At 42.9% G+C, this 17,539-nt stretch overlaps 1 protein-coding gene across 3 annotated transcripts in view; it reads left to right on the forward strand.

The window, feature by feature from the left end:
• Positions 1-17,539, forward strand: part of Ctps1 (CTP synthase 1) — a 37,649-nt gene that overhangs the window by 468 nt on the left and 19,642 nt on the right. For 2 of the 3 annotated variants that reach the window (XM_033767523.1, XM_033767522.1), the window contains exons 1-7: positions 7-227; positions 2,839-3,017; positions 7,220-7,390; positions 11,748-11,848; positions 12,602-12,718; positions 15,226-15,309; positions 15,807-15,887. In XM_033767523.1, the coding sequence (XP_033623414.1) occupies positions 157-227; positions 2,839-3,017; positions 7,220-7,390; positions 11,748-11,848; positions 12,602-12,718; positions 15,226-15,309; positions 15,807-15,887 (804 nt within the window). In that variant the 5' untranslated portion in view covers positions 7-156. Of the gene's footprint in view, positions 1-6; positions 228-2,838; positions 3,018-7,219; positions 7,391-11,747; positions 11,849-12,601; positions 12,719-15,225; positions 15,310-15,806; positions 15,888-17,539 lie in introns of those variants that run through there. The other variant, XM_019207739.2, reaches the window with a different exon arrangement.

Here is a 17,539-nt window from a genome sequence, read left to right on the forward strand (position 1 = left end):
CCCGCGACAGCCGCTCCCATTCCCGCTGCCCTGGCCGCGGCTCCGAGGCTCTCTCCACCTGGGAGGGGCGCACAGGTCCGACCTTGCCCGTCGCCGTGGGATGGGCCTGGCGGCCTTGGCCCAGGCGGAGGAAAGGGGCCTGTGAGCCCAGCGTCCATGAGCTGTCCCCGTGACCCCACCGCAGTGCCCTCTCGTCCGCGGCGGCATGTGAGGATGGGGCGTTCTAGGGAAGTTCTTTGCGTTTGCGTGGCGCGTTTACATCCACACTTACAATTTTATATCCTCAGCAGCCCCGTGACACGGGCAGTAGGTAGAGATTCACCCCATTTTACGGCGGTGTGGACCCAGGCTTACTGGGGACGTAAGTGGGGTCTCAGCACACGGGCGATGGAGCTGAATCTTGATCTCACAACTTTACCCCTCTCCCCGTCTCTGGTGAATTTCTCTGATGGGTCGTGATTTATGTTGCTTCTGTGCTTGAAAAACCTTCAGATGTCTTCCCATCACCTGCAGAATCAAGTTAAGCTGGGCATTTAAGTTCGCACTAGTTGACCCCTTCCCTACCCTATACCTTCTTCCCTAGTGTTTGCTTGGTGTTTGCCTCTGTACTCGCCTGCCTGTCTACTCTCCGATGCTTTAAGACCTGAGTTAGGTCATGCTTTCGGTCCTTTAAGGCTGTCCAAAGTCAGGCCTAGAAAACAGCAATAGGGATCTTTGCTTAACCCCGGGAGTAGGGGGTGAGGGGGTGTCCCTCACTGTCCTCTGGTGAGACATGGTACTTATCTTGGTTCTGGCACTGAAAACTTTCTACTCTTTCTGATTTTACGTTTGTAGTTTTCCTATCATGTCCTTCTGCTTCCCACCATCACTGGATTGCTCTTTTATTTTAAAAAAATTTTTTTCCCCTCAAAATGGTCTGCCAGCAACTTGATGTATGGGCCCAAATCTGATTAATTTTTATGGTCCCCACAAAATGTAAGTGGGGTATTCCATAAATGTGAGTGAAAGAGTCCTCTCAATCTCCCACAGGATCTCTGTGGCTGTTGGAATATTTATGGCCAAACACTGTGGGTGATGCCAGGATCTCCCAGAGAAGGGTCACCTTCTTAGTAAAACTGGAGCCAGTCAAATGCATAGGGTTGAAATAAGTCTTTCGTAGAAGTAACCCGTTCTGTAATCCTCTCAAGAGTGGCTAAGAAATAGGCACATACAAAATTTAGTTAGTGTGAGACCAGGATATATAGTCTCACCAAGGGATCCCTGGTCAGGATTACTAAAGTGTAGCCACCTCTGATACTCATGTATCAGTAAGGAACCATTCAAATTTAAGGTGATAGTGTTTTCCCCAGTTATAGGCACTTTGGACCAATAAGTTTGAGGAAACTCCATGCTGTATACTCCTTTTAGGAGATCACAGTTTATATTAACTCACTAAACACTCCCAGTGGTCTTTCATTAAAGAAACCAGATGACTGTTTTGTGAACATTTCTCGGATTCGTCTGTCCATAAAATCCTTTTGGGGAACCCATATACATTTTGTGGAAACCAAATATGCTTTTGAAGCAACTGCGGCAGAGAATAGAAAGCAGGACAGTGTCTTCCTTGCAGTCCTAGGGTTAGTCATTCTGAGCATTCTTATTTCTTACCTAGTATGTTCGTTCATTCCGGGGAAGAGTGGGGCCCAGGAATGCCTCAGACCAAATTTTATTTCCTTGTATCGTTCTTAACTTATCTTTAATTTCGCTTCACATGGAATGTTCCTAGAGGAGGAGAATGGTTACCTCATGCCAAGGCAAATATTCTCTGGGATTTGATGATCACATTTCTCTTTTTGGTTACATTTGGGCTCACCAACAGAATGGTATTTCTGGGCCTCAGAAGCTGAACAGTGATGAATTCTCCCTAGGGAGCCTGTTACCATCTTACTGATTATCAGTGCTATTTTCAGCTGCCTCTTGACTTTGCCGTCTTTGACTCTACCTCACTATCTCTCAAGTCCACTTCTTATACTCCCTGCAGGACTGTACTATTCTTTGGATTTCATCTGCCCTTTTTGCCTGCTCTGCCAATTATGTGTTTTAGACTGGCTTATTTATTATCTGAGGTTCTCCCCCAATATATGCAGTCTCTGTTTACAGCATACTTAGGAGAGGTTGCTAGCAAGGAGCAAGTTGTTATTAAATTACAGAAGAGCACTATCTGTACTTGAGTTTTAGGTTTAGCTCTAATTCCTTTTAACTAGGAGAGGTTGCTAGCAAGGAGCAAGTTATTAAATTACAGAAGAGCACTATCTGTACTTGAGTTTTAGGTTTAGCTCTAATTCCTTTTATATGTTTAAGTCTTTTCCTTTTGGCATGTCTTTCAAAACTTAGGGGAGCTGTGTTTTCTCAGTGATTCTTTGTAGCTTAGCCAAACACATTATGGCTTTCATGGAGAATTGGAGGCTTATCCAAGACTGCAAATTTTTTTCCCATATAGGGAAATAATGAGACATGTGCTTGGTATCCCAGTGTCTGGCAGTTATATCAGCCAATATTTTAGGCAGAGTGTTCTGTCAACCCTTGTAGAACTTTTTTGATTCTCCAGGTTGTTGTCAAAGGTTTAAACAAACTTCATTATTGTGTAAGAGTTGTTTTTCTGTTCATGTTTGATTAATGCCATTCAATATCCTAAGAAAAGCTTCTGTTATGAACTGATTTAAACTGGACAAGGACCTTCTAAACTCATGGAACATGGTCAAGAATTCATGTTCATACCCAGTAATTGGCAAAGCCAGTACATGAAGACAGTTTTGTTCATTGAGATATATTTTAATCTGTACTTTTTCTTTCCTCCAGGTCAAAAAGGAAAATGAAGTACATTCTAGTTACTGGTGGTGTTATATCAGGAATTGGAAAAGGAGTCATTGCCAGCAGTGTGGGTACCATACTGAAGTCATGTGGCTTACATGTGACTTCAATTAAAGTTGACCCATACATTAACATTGATGCAGGAACATTCTCTCCTTACGAGCATGGTAAGTGATAGTCATTTCTTTCTTGCTTCGTCTCTGTAATTGGGTATGTGAAAGAACATGTTAGCTCTTGGGAATTGTATGAACATTTTCTAATAACTTCTATTTCCTGTCTTCTAAAATGGTTTTTAGTGTAGCAGAATGATTTTTTTTTTTTTCTTACCTGGAACGGCAGAGGCAGAAATCTTAATAGGCAACTTAATGATTAGAATCTAACAATTTCTATAATAGAAATGATCTTTTTGGTAGCAGCTAAATAAAAATTTGTCATTTCTCTTGAAAAAACATACTTGGTGAGATAGTGACTTTCTTCAGATATTGGAGGAGTATCCTTTTTTTTTTTTTTAAAGCTGCATTAGAAGGATTTATTAGAAGTAGATATAGGATGCACTCAAGAGCCGAGTGTGGGTGCTAAGAGAAATGAGGCACAATACAGCAGGGAGCTGGGGATCTTTTATGTGTTTGGGGAGGTGGAATTCAATAATCTGTAGTGTTAGAGGATAGGAGAAGATGGATCACCCTTAGTAAGCCCGTTTTTATGGGAAATGCCAAAAGGGTGGTCTCTCCATCGGTGAAAGAGAACCATTTTCAAGTAAAAGGGAGTGGGCAGACCTTTTTGCAGCTGAAAGGGAGTTGTCCAGGTTTGCTTTTTTGTGAGAAGGCAAAAAGTAAATAAACAGGCTTTTGTTCTGAAGCTGCAGGTTTTCTTTAAAGTACAATTTTGATTTCCTTGTCTCCTTTCTACCTAACTTTATTCCTTCTATCCACCTTGTTTTCCCGCCCTGAGACTTTGGTCGTGGTAGAAGGCCAGTGGTCTATCTTCAGTGACTTTCAGGATGAGGAGGAGGAGGATTGATCCTGTCTAGCCAGGGACTGTGAAAGTCTCACTCTGACTGAGCTAACGGAGACATAGGGATGTGAGGTTCCATCTTTTGAAGAACCATCATCTTTCGATAGTCTGAAAAAGAAGGCAAGGACATACGTTAACCCACAACAACAATGAATCATGTAACAGACAAGAATTCCAGTGCCTAGTATTGTAAACAGAAAAATGAGGACTTTTTCACCAACAGCATGTTCTAGAGAACCAAGATACCAGCCGGTCATTAAAGCTTATGGCAGAGTGACATTGAATTGATTTGTGAACATAGATTGCCTGATGCAAAGTAACATTTACAGAATTGTCAGAAATATGCCTGCAACATTGCTTTGATAATGGCACATGTTCTGCCTTGTGCTACTGTTAGAATATCTAGGGCTACTCAGTTTTGTAGAATGGCTCTGTCTTCTCTCATTGCTGAGATAAAATACCCAACACTCAAAGTTAAAGGAAGAAAGGTTTATTGAGCTCACAGTTTGTTGAGGTTTTAGTCCATAATTGGCTGGCTCCATCGCAGAGGAGAACCAGTTCATGGTGGGCAGACGATAGCAAAGGAACAAGGGTTGACCACAGCTCTTTCTTTCCCTTATATCTTATCCACACTACTTAGGGAAGGTAGCACTCACGCCCTTAATCCTAGCACTTGATCCTTATGCCTTTGATCCTAGCATTGCGCCATGAATCAGTCCCAATGTCACATATTCTTGATCCAGCCACTTCTGAAAAAGCTCCACCTATGACTGCATGAGGCTTTGGGGGGACCTCTAGACACAAGTCATGACAGGTTTTTCCTCATCATTTTTACTTCCGAATTTAATAATGAAATACCCTCTGCAGTGTTTTTTTAGAGGTCTTTATATATAGTTACTAAGCGATTTGGTGTGCCCCATTACATCTCAAGTCCTATTTGGGGAACAAAGATAGCACCCAGATAATCAGACCAGTAGAAAACTGATCTGGCCTGTGAGTGCAAGACTGGGAGGTTAGCTAGTTGATCTGTGGTTTTAGCACAGCACCCTAGGACCCATGGTCATCCTAAGATATATCTTCCTATCTACCCTGGAGGCAACTAAGGCCACAGGTTTGTACCACAGAGCCACTGAGTAACCTTTGGGACTGGCCATCTTATTCCAGCTCTTGTCATCCAGTCAGTAGCAAACAAGTCAGTATCACTTAACACAATAGTGTGATTTCAGCTGTGGGTAGGAATCCACCCCATATTAATATAGGGGAAAGGCAGGGCGTGGTGGTGCACACCTGTAATCCCAGCACTTGGGAGGCTGAGGCAGGAGAATTGCTGTGAATTTGAGACCAGCCTGGGCTACATAGTGAGATCCAGGTCAGTCTCAACTACGTAGTGAGACCCTGTCTCAAAAACCAAAAAAAAAAAAGTTGGGTGGAGGTAGCTCCCAACCTGCTAAAAGTCAGACAGGCTGAGTTCATGTTCCTTGAGGTCGAAGAATGAATTCTAAGGAACAACAGAGGTAAAGAGTAGGAAAATTTATTGGGGAATAGGAATAGCTCCTGAGAGACAGGAGAGTTCCCGGGGTTGCCAACAAGTCCACTTCTCTGAGAAAGTTTTATAGAGCAAAATCAAAAGGTGGGTACAACATGGGTCAAAACTATAATTAATAAGGCTACAAGTATAGCCACTTGGCTAATGCTGATCCAGTAGAATCAAGGGCACATAGATGACATCATTAACCTTGGTTGATAATTTATAGTCTTAGTTTTGTCTTTAGCCTTAAAAGGCTTAGTCTTGGTGGGAGAGTATGGCCATCCCACCCCTAATGAGGCACTGTATGCTTATTCTTTGTAGCCCCAGTCTTCAGAAATTGCATGGGTGGATAGAATTTGTAAGGACGTAGATTTTGGCGGTATAAGAAAGATTTCTGTAATAGCAAATGCCCTCTGAGAATCGGGTGAGCAGACTCTGAAAGCTGCGACTTGCCTTTGGTGGAGATGTTTAAACAGAGCCCAAGGACCACTTTGTAGGGATTCAGGCAAAACAGGTAGATGCTGGATTTGGAGGATCTGTAAGCTTGAGATTCTGTTTGGCTAATGGCAGTTTGGATAACATATATAGAGATTTTTTGAGGTGAGTGAAAAACCTTAACTACTAGACTTATTTGTTGCTGTTGTGGTCCTATAAACCATGTGATGAATTCATTGTGTTTGAGTTACCTCAGATTTATTGGTTTAAATTGCAGGAAATGTACTGTGAAACTATACCTTGAAGATTTAAAGTTCTGCATTTTCATTCCTAAAAGTCTATAAAGCTGTCAATGCACAGAAAACTTCATGTAATGATTAACATCAGAAGATCCATATACTATAGTTGATGCATATCTATAGATATAGATGTAGATACGCATTTACATCTCCACCAAAAGCAGTTCACAGCTCTCAGAATCTGGTACCCGGTTCTCGGAGGGCACTTGCCATTACAAATTCTTTCTTATACTTGCCCAGATCTACATCCTTACAAATTTTATCCACCCCTGCAGTTTCTGAAGATGTAGATATATGTGGTAAGGGGATAGAGATAGACATTTTTTGGTGGTACTGGGTATCATACCCAAGGTCTTGTGCTTGCTAACCAAGAGCTATAGCATTGAGTTCCCCAGCCGTTGAAGAGCTGTCTAGTATGAAGTTCTTGAGCAGAGGATTCATTTTCTCTGAGGGGGAAAATACAACACTTTTTCCTTTCCTGCTTTTGAGCTTGGTTCTTACTGTGACATAGGTATGACTCATTCTCAGCAGAACGTGTAAAATGAGGTTGTAAGGAATGAATATGAAACAAGAGTGGGAAGAACTGGGGCACTTTCACTACTTTGTTTGGAACTAAAGTGTAGCCCAGAGGCTGGTTTTTTATAAAACTACAGCTTTCCTATGTATATGTCAAGACATTTTGAATAGAATCATATTTTTAATCATAGTTTAAACCTTATTCTACACAGGTAAAAAACTTTTTTTTTCCCTATGTGTTCTTTTTCTCTAGGGAGAAATAGTTGCCCTATTACTTACCGTTAAGTGCCCTTTTCTGACAGCCTTGGGGGTGGTATTTAGCCTTCCATGCATGCTATTTTACTCTTCCCAGAGATAGCATTTTTGTTGACAGACTAGAAGTACAAAGTTGCCTTTTAGAGAATGGTTGGTGATTTTTCTTGTTTGTGTCCTATTTAGTTTTCTAGAAATAGATTTCTGTGCTTTGTCAGGCTAATGCAGACCATATTGTGTTCCAAGTGTTTGTATTTCAGGAGTCAAGTTATGTTATGGTAAATGTAGTCTTCACCTGGCTAAACATCCTCACTCTTCACTGCAGGTGAAGTGTTTGTTCTGGATGATGGCGGGGAAGTTGACCTTGACCTGGGGAACTATGAGCGGTTCCTTGACATCCGCCTCACCAAGGACAACAATCTCACCACTGGGAAGATCTACCAGCACGTCATAAACAAGGAACGCAAAGGAGATTACTTGGGGAAAACTGTCCAGGGTAATACTGGATTTACCTTTAAGGTTCTTAGCTTCTTTTGGGTTAACAATGTACTTTTTATGTGATTTCATCATTTTCTCAAAGTATTATTACTGAAACATGCCTTCAGTTGGAAATTTGGAATTGTTTGGCCATTCACTTGCAAAATCATTTGAAGAAGCCACTGCTGCTCCATGAATGACATTGAAGCTTATTAATCCAGGCAAGGCAGCATGGTTTGAGTCCAGAGAGCTGCTGGTTTTGTACAATAAGTGTGAAGTGGCCAAGGCAACTGGATTAGGGCATTGAACCAAGGTGGTGTGCATCTGGGGCTTAGTATGAATAGACAGATAAGGAAGGAAATATGTCTTTTTTCAGGCTTTTTTTCATCAGTGTCACATGGACCAGGGTGTGTCTGAAGAGAGTTCCTGAGTCCTCCCCAGTTTTCCCCAGCACAGCTTTACTTTTAGCTGTTTGCTGTTTTGGGGTTTTGTAGAACTACTTATTTGAGATCAGTGTTCTGTTCCTTTAAAAAGGTAGGGTTGGAAAAACAATGCTGTAATGAAATGGTGCCCTCCCAGAGTGCTTTCCTCTGAGTTATGAGAGTAGGTGTGTTTTAGGTCTGAGACTTTATTGGACTGAGAGCTGAGTGTCACAGTGACAGCTGGGTCTGGCCTGAGATGAGTATTGTTACTGAGTAGCTTCTTCTAAAAGTGGCTCACCAATCAAATGTTAGGGATTATCATTACCCTGCTGTAATCTATGGCTGGCTTGGTGGGATTAATCAATATGAATCTGGGCTTTGTCCAGTTTGTCTACCAGTGACAGCAGAGACACACCTTGAATTGGACATTTTTTTCTTATTCTTTCCTTGTTTTTATATGAATGTGAACACTGTTTCTAGTGTTTTGTTTTTGTTTTGCCATATAGTGGCTTTGCCATTAGTCCAGTATTAGGTAGCCAGATCCTACAAAAACCAGCCATCCCCAGGAGAGAATTAAGCTATTGCTTGGAGGCAGGAGGCCCAAGATCACAGATAGCCTGGATCCAGTCCCTAGACAACTGTCATTCCTCAAATGTAAGAATATATCCCAGATATTGAACTTTTTGGATGGATATCTGGACCATTTCTTTGGAGACTATATTCCTTCACTAAAAAGTTGAGAGTCTGTGTTAGATAATTTCTGAGTTGGGCTACAAACTAGAATATCGTCTACATACTGTAGTATGATTACTTGTTTAAGCTTTAAGTTCCTCAAGTCTTTCTCTAGTGCCTGAGCATAAAGGTCTAAACCCTTGTGGGAGAACTGTCCAGGTATATTACTGCTTTTCTCTTGTAAAGGGGTTTTCCCATTCAAAGGCAAACAGAAATTGAGAGTCTGGATGGAGGGGGATGGAGGAAAATTCATCTTTTAAATCTAAGGCTCAGAACTAATTAGTGTCCCCTGGAATTTGGGAAAGACTAGTGTATGGATCTGCCACTAGAGGATGGATTGGAATGTTAGCCCTCTTAATGAGACGTAGGTTTTATAACATCTGATAGTCTCCTGAGGGCTTTACTACAAAGAGAATGGAAGTATTATAAGGGGTCTGGCAAGGCTTCAGAAGGCCATGTTTGAGGAACTTGTCTTAAGAGGCTGGAGGCCTTTATGTGCCTCTTTCTTGATTAGATACTGCTTTAGGTTAGGACATTTTTGTGGGGGCGGGGTGGTTGAGATGGTCTCATTACAGAGTTCAGGCTGGCCTTGAACTCACAGGAATCCTTCTGCCTCAGTTTCCCTAGTGCAGGGGTTACAGGCATGTGCCACCACGCCTGTCTGGGGTTTTTAGTCTTGTAACTACTGGCATAGCAGAATTTGCCCTATCATGTATTCCATCATACCATGCAGCAGTATCTACTTGTTGGCTAATTTGGTCAGGGAGACCTGGTGTAGTCCAGACAAGTAAAATCTGTTTTGGCCTTAGCTAGAATTTGAGAATTGCCCCCAATTTAGTTAGTAACTCTCTTCCTAGCAAAGGAATGGGATACTGCAGACAATTAGAAATTCCTGGTTCATATGTCTGGGCCTGAATGACAGATGAAATGGTGTCCCATGAGTGCCACCCCTTCCCTGGAAGATGGATCTGTGTTAGTATACTTGTGGAAGACCTCTGCTAATTGTTTATAAAACAAAGCTGGATTTTCTCCTGTACCTCATAAGATCCCACTCACTTTATCATAATTAACAGACTTCTTGATGTACCTTTTCATCCCCGTGGTAAGAGCAGCTATCATACTAGACATCATCTTTAGACCCTCCTGCGTATTATAGTCCCAGTTTTTCTTTGAGGGAGAATAACCTCTCCAGGGTGATTTCCTTTCCTTTTCAAGGCATACTGCTCATTTGCATAGTTTTAGCCTCTTCTCCGATTCTTTCATTTTCATCTGGGGTACAGCAAGTGGCTAAGATGAATTGGACATCTTGCCGTGATAAATCAAAAGCAAGGGCCACAGTTTGAAACCCCTCTGAAAACTTAATAGGATTTTCTGATAGTTGGCCTAATCATTCTTTGCACTACTGGACATCTGCGACTGAAAAAGGAGCTTGTACTCGAGTATTCCCCCCAGCACTGAGACTTCGTAGGGGCAGGAAAAGTTCTGAATTAGAGTAGTAAGAAGCACCTCTTCAGGTTCTACCTGCGAGGCTTAAAGCTGTCTGAGAAGCATGATAAGAGGGCTGAGAATCGCTGGGTTCTCCTGGGGCACTAGGCTCTAGTGGAGTTCCTTGGTCACCTGGAGGGGATGGCCTTGATTTATTAGCCTGGGGGCTGTATGGAGGAGGTCGAGGATGAGAGGTCAGACAGATCAGAGAGACCCTCAGCTCCCTGAGTGACAAATGGGGATCTCAGGAAAGGGTCCTCCAGAATACCTTTTTCCTCTTTGCATGTCACTCTAAACCCCATAGCTCCTGAGCATTCCCTTTGATAAAGAGTCACGAAAGTCTGAACATAAGGTATTTCATTGCACTTTGCCTGTTTTAAGCAAAAACACTGTAATTGGAGAATAGTCTCATAATTTAAAGTACCATCCCATACCCATCTCTCGCCACCTCCGCATTCATATTGGAACCGAACCATATTGCAATAATAGATGTGCTGCTCCTATTTTAGATTGTCAGGATCAAACCTTTTCTACTCATTGAGAATATGCCCTCCTGGTGATGTCAGTGAAATCCACATGATTTCGAGATCCAATAGATCTCCTATCTGCTTGGGACCTATAGAGAGAAGGAGACAACTAGGCCTACACTCCTTAAGGAGGCATCGCATGCATAAGGAGACCCGAAGTTCACAAGGTGCCCCTTGTGAGACTTTATAAAGCCTAGATAGACATCTCTATCACTCTGTTGGAGTGATGCTGGCATCATTAACACAGAAGAAAGACCCAGGGGGCTTTTGTCTCCATATTTGGACCCATTATCATTAGGGAGAAGGGGGCTAGGCCATCTCTTGGCCTTGCCTAGTCCAAATTCCCATGAAGTAAGGGTGAACCCTTTGATGGCTCTGCTGGTATTTGGAGTCCCTTGATGACTACTTAATCAGGATGACTCTACTTAATCAGAAACCATGTGGGAAAACACCTCTCACATTTATTCTGACGAAAAAAGTACTGAGTTGCGATGGCTGTTTTCATACACTTGCGGTTACTCTAGTTAAGTTTTTGAACGTTAAATGTTGTTTTGTTCAGGCATGGTCTTTAACTGAGCTGCATTGAAACAGGGAAGTACAGAAGCCAGGTAATGGTGCCCTCAGGCAGCCTCTTGGAGTGGCTGAGGCACTAGGTTTTGGCCAAAAGCCTTGACCATTTTATTTTATAAAATCTCTTGAGATATAGTTTCCCTTTCTATGAAATTGAGATATTAGCAGCACCTGTCTATTTCTTAGGTCTGAGGAGCTGCATCAATAAAGTGTTTCCCTGACACATAGAAAGGATCTATCCCTAACTGGAAATGAAGTGTAGGACAAGGTCCTCCTGGAAAAGCATCAGGAAGGTGTGAGGTGCCCCCCTTCAGCTTTGGCTGTTGAAAATAGGAGTGGCGATCCGGTTCTTTGTGTGCAGCCGAAGAGCAGACTCTGCGTGGTGCAGGGCATTCAGTATGCCACTCTCAGCCTCCTCCTTTTGCAGTGCTCCCAAGGACAACCTAAAACGCCAGAGAGGAAACAGTGGGGAGTGTAAGCCCCAAATTTTCATGAGGCCATGTAAAAGGAGCCTCAAAAAAAAAAGGATTTTTTGCCTCACTGCTACTCTGTCCAGGCAAAGAGTTCAGCAGTTTAATAATACATGTTACTTGCCTCTGAGGGACAAGTGTAAGTGACAGGTTTCTTTTTTGTTTCCCAGTTGTCCCTCACATCACAGATGCCATCCAGGAATGGGTGATGAAACAGGCGTTAATACCTGTAGATGAAGATGGCCTAGAACCTCAAGTGTGTGTCATCGAGGTTTGTATGTTTCCTGCATCTGTGAATACTCCGTGCACTTGTCTCCTTAGTCAGCCAGGCGAAACAATTCCCAGGGAATCCCTTGTCCCACATCTCTGTCAGTGCAGTGTGGCTGGCGAGGGCACAGTAATGGTCATGTGGAGTGGCTACTTGGGGGAGAGCAGTTCTTAGCGAAATACCTTTATCTACTCCTTTGCAGCATTTGTGGGTTTGCTCGTGCCAGCTGTACCAGAAAGAGTGGCCAGGCAGGTTTTCATCTGTCTCTTGAAGGAGTTGATAGACCTTTGCTTTCCTCTGGCAGGAAAATCTCCCTCACTAAATGAGCTTTTTGGTTTTGGTTTCTGTGCTATCTGCTGATCTCAGCTGTTGGATCTCAGAGTTCCTTCAAAATCAGGAGACTCAAAAGTTTTCATAATTTGTTTATAAGTGATGCTTTTTAATATACAAGTTATTTATGATAAAAGAAATAAGATCAGATTTTTTGCTTTGTGATTCTCATGCAAATAAAATTCCTGGCCCTTGTCTCACCTGATCTTTTTCTTCAAATACTGTATAAAGTTCTGTAATAGCCTTAGGGCCAAAAGAGTCACCTTGCAGCACAAAGAAATGTCTGTGACTGACATTGTGTAGGGCCGAGTAATCCAAATCACACTGTTACTGGCCACTGATTTAAGGGGAAAGAAGATGCTGGAAAGGAAACCTCCAGAGAGAAAGGTTGAGTGCTCTTCTCCTAAACTGGTGCTGCTTTTCCAGCTTGGTGGGACAGTAGGAGATATCGAAAGCATGCCCTTCATTGAGGCCTTCCGGCAGTTCCAGTTCAAGGTCAAAAAGGAGAATTTTTGTAATATCCACGTCAGTCTAGTTCCTCAGGTAAGGTATTTACAGTTAAGTTTTGGGGGAGAGAAGATTGATTTTTCACTTGTTAATCTAATAGTTTTCAGTGCTTGAGGTACAAAAAATGGAATAAAGAACTTCATGTGAATTTAAGCAAGCTTTCTTGTTAAGGCAGAATTTAAATACTGTGGAGAGAACTCAATAGTAATACACATGAGAAAGCAGATAGACATGCGGAAACTCACCAAGCTAACCTGGGAGCATTTAACCCTCAGCCTGGAGCAGGGAGAGCAGAAAAGCAGCTCTGTTTGCCCTGCAGAGTAACCGAGTGTCAAGGTGGGCAGCACCAGGTTCTCTGGGTGGGGGTGAGGTAGGGTCCCCTTCCCTACTATGTACAGTTGAGCATCAGCCTTTCTCCAACTTGACAGAAGACTGGGCCCCAAGGAAAATTCTGGCCAGGCAGGCACGGGGGATGGCTGAGGGCAGTGACGCTCACGTGGTTGAGTGTGATGTTAAGCCGCTTGAAGTGCTGTAGCAGTGCCTTGCTTTCTTCCACCTCTTGCTTCCTAGAAGCTTCACAGCCTTCTACATGCTGCGTAGTAAGAGCCTTCCCAGATACGACTAGCCTGTAAGAAAAGACACTGCTCCCAGGGCTCCCCTGGGAAACAGGCTGGCCACGGACTCGCAGCAGCCAGCCTGCCACTCACATGGGCTTCCAGTTAGCTATTAAGTATGAGCTGACAGCCAGTGAGTAAAAGGAGGTAAACTGCATGCACCAGATAAAAACTGTACACGCCACAAGCAGGGAACCTGTGGAGACAAAAGAATATGTAGAAATAAGAATTGCCTGGTGCATGCCTGTTGAGATAGGAGGATCACTGAGAGTTTGAGGTCACCTTAGGGCACATAGTGAGTTCAAGGCCTGCCTAAACTATACAGCAATACTTTGTCCCAAGAAAGAAAGAAAGAGAGAGAGAGAAAGAAAGAAAGGCAGGCAGGCAGGCATAGTGTGGTTGTGCATGCCAATAATCCTAGTAATCTGGGAGACAGGAGGGCCACAAGTTGGAGCTCAAATTTAGTGACTAGATAACTTAGTGACATAGCAAGACCCTGTCTTAAAAAAACTTTTTTTTTCTAAAGGGCTAGGGATGTAGCTCAGTTTGAAGGCTTTGGATTAAATCTCCAGTACCAGTAACAACAGCAAAAAGAATTGGATAGCAGAAATGATAAGAGAAAGTTGATGAAATAATTCATGAATGGGGTAGAAGCTAAGAGACAGGATAAGGGAGGAAAGATAAGAAGTTCTGACATCAGTTGGTAGGATTTCTAGAAAATAAAAACAGAAATGGAGAGGGAAGTATAATTTGATCCCAGGGCTCAGCAAACTATGGCCCCAATGCCAAAACTTCTCCTGTTTTTGAAAATAGAATCTATGGAACTAGGATCACATTCTTTTGTTGTGTTGTCTGTGGTTGTTTTTTACTAAAACAGTAAAGTTTAGTAGTTATGACAGGAAGGTTTTTTGATCTTTCATCTAAACAAGGAAATTTCTAGCTGAGAGTTTCTAGATTGAAAGGGCCCACTGAGTGTGCAGCATATTAGGTGAAATACAACCTCACTGAGGCACATCATTATGAAGGATCAGAACAGTGGGGCAGAAATCTAAAAGGCCCTAAAGAGAAAAACACTTTCTTCTAAAGAGCAAATTCAAGAATCAGGGCCGGGGATTTAGCTCAGTGGTTCCACTGCCTGCCACGTAAGTGCAAGGTCCCAAGTTTGATCTTGATCCCCTGTACCAAAACAAGCAAACAAAACATAACATCAATTCTGCAGTACTAGAAGCTAAAAGATAGTGACACTATTGTGTTCAAATGTTTTAAGAGGAAATAATTTTTAAACTGAACACAAATCTGTCTCTGAAGTGTGAGAGAATAAAGACAATTTATTATAAAAGGAAGAGTGATAGTGAGACCCTGTCTCAAAAAAAACAACAAAAAAAAGGAAGGTGTGGCATGTGGTTTAACGGAACAGTATTTTATCCTTGAGAACTGCAGGCACTGGAAGGGTGCAGTGTAGGGGATGGGAATGAGAGCATGGGCAGATCCTCATTTAGCAGTGCATTTAGCAGTGCAGACAGAAAAGGCCTCGAGCTGAATGTCAAGTAGCAATAAAACAGGAGAAGGACCATTCAAGAGCTCAAGTGGTGGGGTGTGATTGGGGGAAGAGTACTTGACCATGTGCACAAGGCCTTATGTTTGATCCCCAGCACTGAAAAAAGAAAAAAGAAGTCAGGGCCACTGTTCGTAGGTTTGGAGAGTGGGAGAGGAGAGGAGCCCAGGGACCACTGTCTGCAGTAGGACTGTTTGACTCTACACCCTGTAGGACAATTTGACTCTCAAATACAAAAGTGTGTAACTTCAACAAAAATACGAGCTAAAGTGTGTAAATGATCAGATTCTATTAAGAGGGATTCGGGGAAAAGTCATACACTTAAAAATTTTTTTATCATAGAGAAACTAACCTTTTTTTCTTTTGTAAAATAGCCAAGTTCAACAGGGGAACAGAAGACAAAACCCACCCAAAACAGTGTTCGGGAACTTAGAGGGCTTGGGCTTTCCCCAGACTTGGTAAGATTTCCTGGGTTTAGTATGAGCTTATGTCTAATTAAAACACATCTTCGTGAAAGGCCGGGCAAGACCTTGCCTACTCGACAGGCCCTTGATAATAATTGATAGTGAAGAAAGTAGGTTTAGTGCTTTGAGTGAAGATTTTCTTACTGGCAAGTATGAAGTCTTACGTGCCCTATGCCTTATTTCTTCTCTCAGTCCTTTTATATATTCTGTTTTTCTCTCCTGCCCAAGAAAATTCATTGGAGAGGAAAGCCTCTGCCTCTAGTTTTATTCACCTGCCTTTCATTGGTATTGCCATCTTCTTAATGGTTCTTTAATTTGGGATTTAGGAATTTCATTTTTTAAAAGAGGCAAGAATATTTTTGTGAATTAATCTGCATTGTGCCAAGAGCCAACATATTCATTCATCTTAACAGTGTATGTGTATTTTGAGTTCAGTCAGGGGACACCCAACTTTGTAACCCTTCCAGCCATCTTGTTTTCGTTATTACCAGGTTGTGTGCAGGTGCTCAAATCCCCTGGACACATCTGTGAAAGAGAAAATATCAATGTTCTGCCACGTGGAACCTGAACAAGTAAGTACACATTCCATCTTTCTGGCATTGGCTTCTAATTGCCTGAAACCTCTTGGCTGTGATCAGCTTTATAAGGCTTGTTGTTATTTGGTAATTAGGTTGTCCTTTAGAAGGACTGACACTTCTTGGCTCTGTGGCTCCTCAAACATACCTGTCCCTCTCCTGCCTCTTCTTCCCTCCCCACTTGCTTGTGCCTTGTCCAGACTGTCTTTCTCCTCACCTAACACCCTATACTTTCTCACATCTCTGCTTTCTGAACTTGCTATGTCTCAGGAATCAGGGTTTCCCTCTCCCTACTGGCCTGGTAACCTCTTCTTATTTGCATCCTTCAGGGCCAGCTGAGACATGCTTTCTTTTCTTTTTTGGTACTGGGGATCGAACTCGGGCCCTTGCACTTGCAAGGTAGGAGTCGGAACCACTGAGCCAAATCCCCAGCCCCTGAGACTACTTTCTGAGAAGCTTAATCCACCAAGCCTCAACCCTCAGGGTTAATCACTTCCGCTTCTTGGCAACCCATGTGTCTCACACATGCTGATGGTGAGCCTGCCTTGTGCACACCCATGTGTGTCCATATTGTCTTTCCTTATAAGACTACAAGCTTCCAGAAGGCCACCTTATTTAGCTTGATGTTTCTGGTGCCTGGTTTCTGGGTATTGTAGTCTTAAGTCTTTTTGTTACTATGCTAATGGAGGGGACCTATGGTGTAGGAAATCTAAAACTTTGGAATCTTTCCTATAGCTAAGTATGGTGCTTACTGTGGAAATTGTATCTGTCTTTAATTGAGATTGTGGCATTAGTCAGTATTAGTCAGCTTTTCGTTACTACCAAAAAACACTTGAGGCAGCTAACTTGATAAAGAAAAGAGATAAATTTAGCTCATAGTTTTGGAGACTACACTCCAAACACCATAGGGAAGGGTCTGGGATGGTCCTGTGACCAATGGTGGAATGGGGAGGGGGGCCAAGTCTTGAGCCAGAAACAGAGGGAGTGGCCAGATTTGCACCTTTTATAGCAAGTCTCTCCAGAAATCTAGGTCTCAGGAGAAATGTCTTTATTCCACTTGAGGGCAGGGCTTAAGGACCTCACACAGGCCCGGCGGCCTCTTGTAGGTTCTGCAGTACCTCCCAATACCATGGCCTCCCCAGGCCCAAGGCCTCAGTCACATGTCCCCTGCAGGACACCAAACCACATCCAAAGTCAGGTTTGGTTGATGGAGACTAGAAGGGAAGTTACGTCACGGGATTTAAAGATAGGTTTATGGAGAGTTTGTTTTACTACTTGATGGCCTGAGGATCAGGAGACTGAGAAGGACTGGCGCCCTGGAGAAGGGACAGTGAAGCAGCAGGGTTAAAGTAAAAGCAGCTCGCTTAATATGACTTTGAGGGACACTGAGGTGACTAAAAGTATTGACTTGACATTGTTAGTAGAACAGGAAGAAAGCCCTGGACCTGTGGAGGTCCGTGACACTCTGCGTGGCTCAGGGATTGGAGTGAGGGGCCCCTGGGCTGGGGTCAGCACTCCATTGTGGGGGTTCTGTTTCCTAGCAGCATGCACAGCAGAGTGATTTCCATGTTTTCATCAGCCTTTGTCATGTGCCTTCATTATTTTAGATATTTCTGTCCTAGCAAGCAGTTCTGTAGCAGAACTTATTT

The sequence above is a fragment of the Fukomys damarensis genome, unplaced genomic scaffold (genome assembly GCF_012274545.1).
Source record: "Fukomys damarensis isolate Sample0158 unplaced genomic scaffold, DMR_v1.0_HiC HiC_scaffold_23, whole genome shotgun sequence".
Lineage (NCBI taxonomy): Eukaryota > Metazoa > Chordata > Mammalia > Rodentia > Bathyergidae > Fukomys > Fukomys damarensis.